We start from the raw sequence: 8,253 nt of genomic DNA, 5'->3' as shown, positions 1-8,253 counted from the left end.
TTGTTCATAGTGATAGTCCTAAGGCCTACTTGACTTTGCAGTCCAGGATGTCTGGCTCTAGGTGAGTGATCACACCATCATGATTATCTGGGTCATGAAGATCTTTTTTGTATAGTGCTTCTGTGTATTATTGCCACCTCTTCTTAATATCTTCTGCTTCTGTTAGGTCCGTACCATTTCTGTCCCTTATTGTGCCCATCTTTGCATGAAATGGTCCCTTGGTATACACACACACACACACACACACACACACACACACATGTTTTATATATATATAATATATAACATATATACATATATAAAACATATATATACACAGGGCTTCCCTTGTGGCTCAGCTGGTAAAGAATCTGCCTGCAATGCAGGAGACCTGGATTCAATCTCTGGGTTGGGAAGGTCCCCTGGAGAAGGGAAAGGCTACCCACTCCAGTATTCTGGTCTGGGAATTCCATGGACTGCACAGCCCATGGGGTCGCAGAGTCAGACACGGCTGAAGGACGTTCACTTCACTTCGTCTTACACATATACACACATACATACACACGCTGCCTCGGTGCACGGCCTCGGTGCACGGCCTCATTGCACACTTACTGTAACCCGTCAGCAAGCCCAGCAACACACCCACAGCTGCCATGACAGTTCTGACGCCAATCATCAAAGGCCAAAAAGTGGGTTGTGGCCCATTTCCTGGAAATATCCGCCCTTTCCCCGAAATAGTTGGAATAGTCCTTCCCCTTATTACTACTCTCTGAAGTTACCCAGCCCGTAGAAGCTAGCCACAGCATATTTCAAGGCCACTCTCACCTTCTGAGATGGCCCACACTCTGTCGGTGGAGTGTGTTTCTTTTTGAAAAAATCGACTTCTTGCCTATTACCTTGTCTCTCACTGAATTCTTTCTGAGATGAGAGATCAAGAACCCGAGCTTCGTTAACTCCTGAAGCCAGGTGTGTGATCTCAGCTAAAGGACGAGTTTTCTCCAGATTTGAGTCCCAGCCTCATGGGTTCAAATCCCAATCTGAGTTACATGGTTTCAGGACAACACACTCAACACCGCTGACGGCCCATGTCCGGTGACCTTAACCCCACTTGTGAGAGCCCACTGCTGCCCCTCAGATCTCGTCAACCTTGGACCTGCCTCACCCGAGGCTGAAGATCCCAGCCCCGCACGTCCATCCTCCCAGCCCGCCTTGAGTTCATCGCACATCTGCTTTGTCACCTACTTTCCTGCCATTTCCTGTCTTCACGGCTTAGTCACCAACCTAGAACACCCATCCTTCACGCCAATCCTGCCCTTGCTCCTGTTGATACCGAAAGCTCTGCCTCTGGGCACTGGTGCCAAATTGAACCGCAGAGATAGAGTTTTGGGTGAAGTAGAAAAGAACAGCTTTACCAGGCAGAGAGGGACACATGGGCTCCTGCCCTGAAAACCTGTGTGCTCCCACCCTGGGGTGATGTGATGAAGAATTTGATGGTGATGGTTCAAGGCCAAGGGTTGCTAATACGGATCAGGGTATGTGCAGGCCCCACACTCAAGTGGTAAAGAATCTGCCTGCCAAGGCAGGAGATGCGGGTTTGATCCCTGGGTCAGGAAGATCTCCTGGAGGAGGGCATGGCAATCCCCTCCAGGATTCTTGCCTGGAAAATCCCATGGACAAAGAAGCCTGGTGGGCTGTGGTCCATGGGGTCACAAAGAGTCAGACACGACTGAAGAAGCTGAGCACAGATACAGGTGGGTCTCCTGATGAGCTTCTCTGGTTCTCAAGTTTATCAAACTGCAACCTTCTCTGGAATGAAGATGCTAACATCTTCCATTTGTTTGGGGTTTAAGAGGTCAAAGATACTGTTCTGTGTATCTCTTCAGGTGGAACCAGGACCCTGCTCCAAGCCTTCACTATTGTATCTTGGATGCTCCTCCCTTGTCTCCACATCCCTGCCCTTCCCTGATTAGCAACTTTTTGAAAGACTTCCATGCCCAGGAATCCCACAGGGGTCTACGGGATGGGGCTTCAGTGTCTGTGTCAGATGGACATCACACTCCCCTGGTGGGGGGACTTTGTTAGAACACAATTGCTGGGCCCCAGTCTAGCATTTCTGAGTCATGAGGTCAGCAGGGGTGGGGGTAGGGGGGGCGCTGTGAGGATCCGAATTTCTACCCTGTTCAGGGGCTGCTTGCTGGCCCAGCCACCACTCTGAAACTAGATTCTGTTGCCGTAACAAAGACACCCTAAGCTCTCAGCATTTTTCTTTCCACACACACACAGTCTCATATGGGTTAACTCTTCCTCATCTTCTGTTGTTTGGAAACTTGTGGCCTCCAAGGTGACCTTGAAAGGGGGGACCACGTGGGAAGTAGCTTGCTTCCCTTCCCCTGCAATCCCACTGGTCGGAACACAGTCACGTGACCTCGAGTGACTGTACTGACCGTACCGGAGGTGGGGGATTGCGGTCTTTCTGTTTGCCCAGCACCTAGCCTCACCTCTTCCCACAGGGCCCCCTGCTCACCAGATGACCTCATCTCACACACAGAACACACCCTCGCCTCCCCGCTGCCTGCCCCGCCTGTGGCTACGGCCACACCAGGTCCAGGCCACCAGCTGGGGACACGTCAGGTCGGCACGTGCCTCCTCTTGGTCCTACAGTTTTTGACTTCAAAAGTTGACACATCGTGTTGGTTTCCCCAGACCCTCAGCCTGGCCTGTGCCCACACTTCTGCTGTGGGACCTGGGGATGCCTGCCCACTGTCCTTGGGGAGTTTTGCCCTTGACTCTAGTCTTAGGCACATGACTCACTTTTGTTCTCATCAAGATGACACAGCCAGGTCGGCCTTCTCATGGATGAGGCACAATGGCACGGAGCCAGGCCATGAGCCCAGGCAACCTGAGTCCTACTTCAGGCGCTGCAGAGAGAGCATGCCGCCCAGCATCCAGGCGATCGGTTGGATATTTGCTCATTTCGGTGTTCTGCTGTGACAACATTCAAGCAACTTTTCCTGTATTAGTCACGTAGGCCAGGTTGTACTGTGGTGACAGATATGCCCTAGAGCTGAGATGACGAGGCCCTGGCTTAGCAGAGAGGCTGCTGGTGTTACCAAGCCAGGCCTGCGTCCACCTGGCCGTGTGCAGTCCGGTCAGTCTACCCACGCTGAGTCGCGGTGGGGGAAAGAGCAGCGTCTCTTGCAGGCGCCGAGCAAGGCGTCCAGGCAGCTAGTGCTTAAAAGGCCTGAGCTCCCCAGAGGCTTCCAGGGTGAGGCAGGGAGGCTGTGGGGAGGGCGATCAGCGTGTGGACACTCTTCTGATTGGTTGGTGGTGAGGTAGTTGGGAGTCAGCATCATCAGCCTTTTGGTTCCAACGTGTCTGGGGTCTCCATGCAGGTGGGCAGCACGCAGTTAACTTCTTCCACTTCGTGGGGGTTTGTGGGTTTAGTCACTCCGTTGTGTCCGACTCTTTGTGATTCCTTGGACTGTAGACTGCCAGACTTCTCTGTCCATGGCATTCTCCAGGCAAGAATACCGGAGTGGGTTGCCATTTCCTTCTTCAGGGGATCTTCCCGACCCAGAGATCGAACCCAGGTCTCCTGTGTTGCAGGCGGATTCTTTACCCTCTGAGCCACAAGGGAAGCTCGGTGTCTGCAAAACAGCTCAAAGGATGTGGCTCAGCCCTGGAGGAGTCACCACAGGTCCTTGACTCTGCTTAGTGGCTAACCTGTGATTATTTTGTCTTATTTGACTGTTTTTCTTTGTTTCTACATCTTCTCGGTTCTCTGATTAAATTTATCCTTTGACTAAAGCTTCTCTACAGACAAAAGGCAGGTGGAGGAAATGGCGGGGGGAGCTCCATCCTGGGAAGCCCCCTCGGGTCCTGCTCAGTTACAGTGGCCGTGAGAGTTGGAAGCGGAGGCTGGAGCTACGGCTCACGTGATGCCGGGGCCTTCGGTAAGGAACACCTCGTGGTCACTTTGCAAGTGGCCCGCGAGGAGACTGAGCCAACAGCCAAGGGCGGAAGCCAGAAAACAGAATGCTGCGTGTGTTGGGGCGCTCTGTGTTCGTCGCTCTTGGCCTCGTGTGTACGCGGAAGAGGTGGGGTCGAGAAGGTCCACTTTGCAAACAGAAACGAAAGTGAATATGAGCACATATTGCAGAAAGGAAAGTGAATATGAGCACATATTCAGAAATTCAGAACTTGGCAAAGTCAAAGCTTGGTAACAGAGGCCCAGGGGAACTCCCGTCTGACCTGGGGCAAGTGGGGCAAAGGTCAGGGGAAGGGTCGAGCTGTGTGTCGCGCCCGAGGGCCCTGCTGGCCGCTGCCGGGGCAGAGAAGTGTGAGTGCACGCGGCCCCACACGCTCAAGGCTGTGTCAGCAGCTGGAGGCACGTCTGACGCGGGCTGGCGGCCCTCCTCCACCTGCAGCTTGGCCGACGGGACAGGTGGCCTCCGGGGCTGCTGGGCAAGGGGACGGGAGGGCCAGGCCTGGGTAGTGGGGTGTGTGTGTCCCACCCGCCCACACGCTCCAGCCTGGAAGGGAGCGGGCGCCGTGCACGCCCGTGTCACCTGCCCCGTCTTCCTCTCATCACAGCCTCACACGCCTCTGGCCTGTGGCCGCAGCCTCCAGGCCCCTCCCCAGCCTGGACGTTCAGGCGTGCCCGCTCCCGGCACGGGGCCCCGCACCTCCCAGCAGCTGGACATTTGGTTTCTTCTGCCTGGACTGTCACATGCACATACCCGCGCAAACACAGCCGTACGCCCACGCATATGCATGCAAATCCACGTGTACCCACACACACCCCACATGCACACATGCCTGTGTGCACACACACGTCTGTCCACACATGCACACCCACGTGCACACACACACACACACACGCACATGCACTGTTCATTCCCCTGGCCTTCTGGGCCTCAGCCTGGAGCTTGCTCACCAGCTGGGCTGAGACCCTCCACAGCGCCCACCGTGGCTCCCACCCCCACCCCGTCTTCCTTCCTCCACACCCCTGGTGAGTCTTCCGCTGTCACTGCCGGCGTTGCCAGCTCTGAGCTGGGCCCTGGTGCCCGGGTGGGTCTGTGGGCTTTGGTGCCGTGGGCAGAGGGGGGCCCGCTGAGTGCACGGGGGTGGGACAGACCGTGGCCTCCAAGCTGACGCTGCAGCTGTTGTGTGGGGTCAGGACTGACCCTGGGGGCCCTGGGACCCCTCACTGGAGGCTGTCAAGGGGTCCCCAGGCTGGGCCACAGGTGTTGGACCTGAGAGTGAGCTCACAGCCCGGAGCTGCTGCCACTCGGACACCAGGCAGCTTGGGGGGCCCTTGGGGGACCCCAGTCCCAGCTTTACTGGAGCCTTCAGCTCCAGGGCTGAGGCCAGGACAGGGGCAGCTGCCGGCAGGTCCAGGGCTCTGACCCTGAGCAGCCCAGTGGCTGTTCTCTGGTGCTGCCTGGGGTCCCCACCCACTCCGGCATCTTGGTGTCAGGATCCTTGCAGCCTGGAAGAAACTTGGGCCTGGGTGTGTGTGGGGGCGGCGGTCGCTGAAGCTGTCAGCAGGTGGCAAGGGGTCCTTGCCCAGTCGCTTGCTGTGAGGAGGGGGGTGTGAGGGACCCACAAAGCAGACTTGAGTCCCTGGGGGCTTCTTAGACCTTGCCCCCTGAGGCCCTTGAGCCCCCAGATGTGTTGGCTTAGACAAGACCCCCAGCCTCGCCATCCCCAGAGCCGCTCAGAGGTGCCCGACAGGCCGCAGGGGAAGATGAGCTCTCGGGTGCCTCCCGTGGGGTCTCCCAGCTCCCGGCAGAGGCGAGCAGACGCTGAGGCCACGTGGGCAGGCGGACACCCGGGGCCTGGCTGTGGGGTTGCTGCGTGACCACGACCCCTGAGGCCGCGCAGAGCCTCTGAGCCAGGACCGGGGCCTGGGTAGGCCCGCCTCGCTGCGCTTGTTCCTGGACTGGCGGCTTTCCATTCGCTCGGGCCAGGAGGGCAGAGGCCACCGGGGCCCACCCTGCCCCTTCCTGCGTGATGTGGACTTGAAACCCCCCGGTCTGAGCCCGAGTGTTTGTCCTACCGGGTCACTCTGACCGTCTGGAGAGGCGCCCGGGCCGGCAGGACGGAGAGCTGCTGGCCGTGGTACAGAGATGGGGGCGGTGAGAACCCCTGGTGGGGGCTCTCAGAGGTTGCCCCTTCCTGCCACCAGCCAGGACCCCAGGGCTGCACCCGACAATATGCATCAGCCTACCTGCCCCGCTGCCCTGTCCCGTGTGAGCGCCGCCGACGGGCAGGGAGGGCTGTCCCCGCCGGCTGCGGCCCATGTCGTCCGTGTCCCCCGAAGCATGGCCTGTGTGTCCACGGGACAGGAGCCAGTCAGTGCCTGCGGGGGGCAGGCGCCGTGTGCCTTCAGGGACCCCTATGGCCCCCGAAGCACAGGGGCCGGGGGCGCTGAGGGGGCAGCCCAGCCTCTGCGTCCTGCCCACGATTGTGAAACTGGGCCATGTTTCCACACATACGGAAGGTGTGTCAGTACGCGCAGGTGACAGGACAGACAGCAGGGCCCCCAGGTTCTCAGCAGGCCACGGCCGCCAGCGCACAGCCGTCACCCGCCGGGGTGACCCAGGGCGGGGGGTTACTGGTCGGTGCTGAAGACCCGAGCAGTCGGCAGATGCCCCCCGGGAAGGAAGAGGCTGGGCTGCCCCCAGCGGGCTCCAGGGGTGGAGCCCAGCAGAGCCTCTGAGCACGGGCTGCCTGCGGGTCTGTCTGCGGGTCTGTCTGTCTGCAGGTCTGTCTGCGGGTCTGTCTATCTGCGGGTCTGCTGCGGGTCTGTCTGCGGGTCTGTCTGTCAGTCTGTCTGTCTGCATGTCTGTCTGCGGGTCTGCCTGTGGGTCTGTCTGTCTGCAGGTCTGTCTGCGGGTCTGTCTATGGGTCTGCCTGCCGGTCTGTCTGCGGGTCTGTCTGTCTGCGGGTCTGTCTTCGGGTCTGTCTGTCTATGCGTCTGCCTGCCGGTCTGTCTGCGGGTCTGTCTGTCTGCGGGTCTGCTGCGGGTCTGTCTGCAGGTCTGTCTGCAGGTCTGTCTGTCTGCGGGTCTGCTGCGGGTCTGTCTGTGGGTCTGTCTGTAGGTCTGCTGCGGGTCTGTCTGCGGGCCTGTCTGTGGGTCTGCCTGCCAGTCTGCCTGCCGGTCTGTCTTCGGGTCTGTCTGTCTATGCGTCTGCCTGCTGGTCTGTCTGCAGGTCTGTCTGCGGGTCTGTCTGTCTGCAGGTCTGCTGCGGGTCTGTCTGTGGGCCTGTCTATCTGCGGGTCTGCTGCGGGTCTGTCTTTGGGTCTGTCTGTCTATGCGTCTGCCTGCCGGTCTGTCTCTGGGTCTCTCTGCAGGTCTCTCTGCAGGTCTGTCTGCAGGTCTGTCTGCTGGTCTGTCTGCCGGTCTGTCTGTCAGCGGGTCTGTCAGCGGGTCTGTCTGCGGGCCTGTCTGTGGGTCTGCCTGCCGGTCTGCCTGCTGGTCTGTCTGCAGGTCTGTCTGCCGGTCTGTCTGCAGGTCTGTCTGCGGGTCTGTCTGTGGGTCTGTCTGTCTGCCGGTCTGTCTGCAGGTCTGTCTGCCGGTCTGTCTGCCGGTCTGTCTGTGGGTCTGTCTGTCTGCGGGTCTGTCTGCTGCCCTCGAGACTCTGCAGGAGATGCGGGCATGAGGAAGTCTGGGGGGCTGGCCTGTTAAAGGGCTGCAGTGTGCCTGTATTTCTGTGAGTGCTCAGTCGTGCCCGACTCTTTGAGACCCCATGGACTGCAGCCCCGCCAGGCCCCTCTGCCCATGGATGAAGGGCAGCCGGAGACCAGACTCTGCACGGGAAGGCGGCCCAGGGCCTGGGCTTGTCCCAGGAACCCACTGTGGGGCGAGCGTCCCCGACTGACCCCGGACAGGGGAGGGGGCGCCCACGGTCATGTGGGCAGGATGGGCCAAGGATGAAGCTGCGGGGTCAGCCTCCCTGGTGCCTGGAGGACAGCAGATGCGGGGCCTGGAGCCCGCCCTGCGCTCTCACCCACGGGACTGTCTCTGTGAAGGCGAGGACTCAGGAGGACAGGAGTCAGGAACAAGAGAGTTTAAAGCCTTTACCCCAAACGATGAAGGGCCGATAGCAATGCCCAGCAACAGCAGGAGGTAACAAGGTGGGAGCAGGCGGATGTGGGAGGGACCACAGCCACCCGCTTCCCTGGAAAGATGGACCAGATGAGCAGAGCCTGGTAAGTTGGATCACCAAAGGACGAAATCAATGAAAACACGTTAGGAAAGTAAAAGGG

The 8,253-nt window shown here is 59.0% G+C and overlaps 1 protein-coding gene across 1 annotated transcript; it reads left to right on the top strand.

The window, feature by feature from the left end:
- LOC122707796 lies at positions 1-6,762 on the top strand. The gene is made up of 2 exons (XM_043923677.1): positions 1-61; positions 3,586-6,762. Exon 2 carries the CDS (start codon positions 4,153-4,155, stop codon positions 5,131-5,133), a length of 981 nt encoding a protein of 326 aa, XP_043779612.1. The 5' UTR covers positions 1-61; positions 3,586-4,152; the 3' UTR covers positions 5,134-6,762.
- The last annotated feature ends 1,491 nt before the right edge of the window (positions 6,763-8,253 follow it).

This window comes from Cervus elaphus, chromosome 2 (genome assembly GCF_910594005.1).
Source record: "Cervus elaphus chromosome 2, mCerEla1.1, whole genome shotgun sequence".
Lineage (NCBI taxonomy): Eukaryota > Metazoa > Chordata > Mammalia > Artiodactyla > Cervidae > Cervus > Cervus elaphus.
Note: the sequence above shows the minus strand (reverse complement) of the source record. Positions and strands in the feature narration are given on the sequence as shown.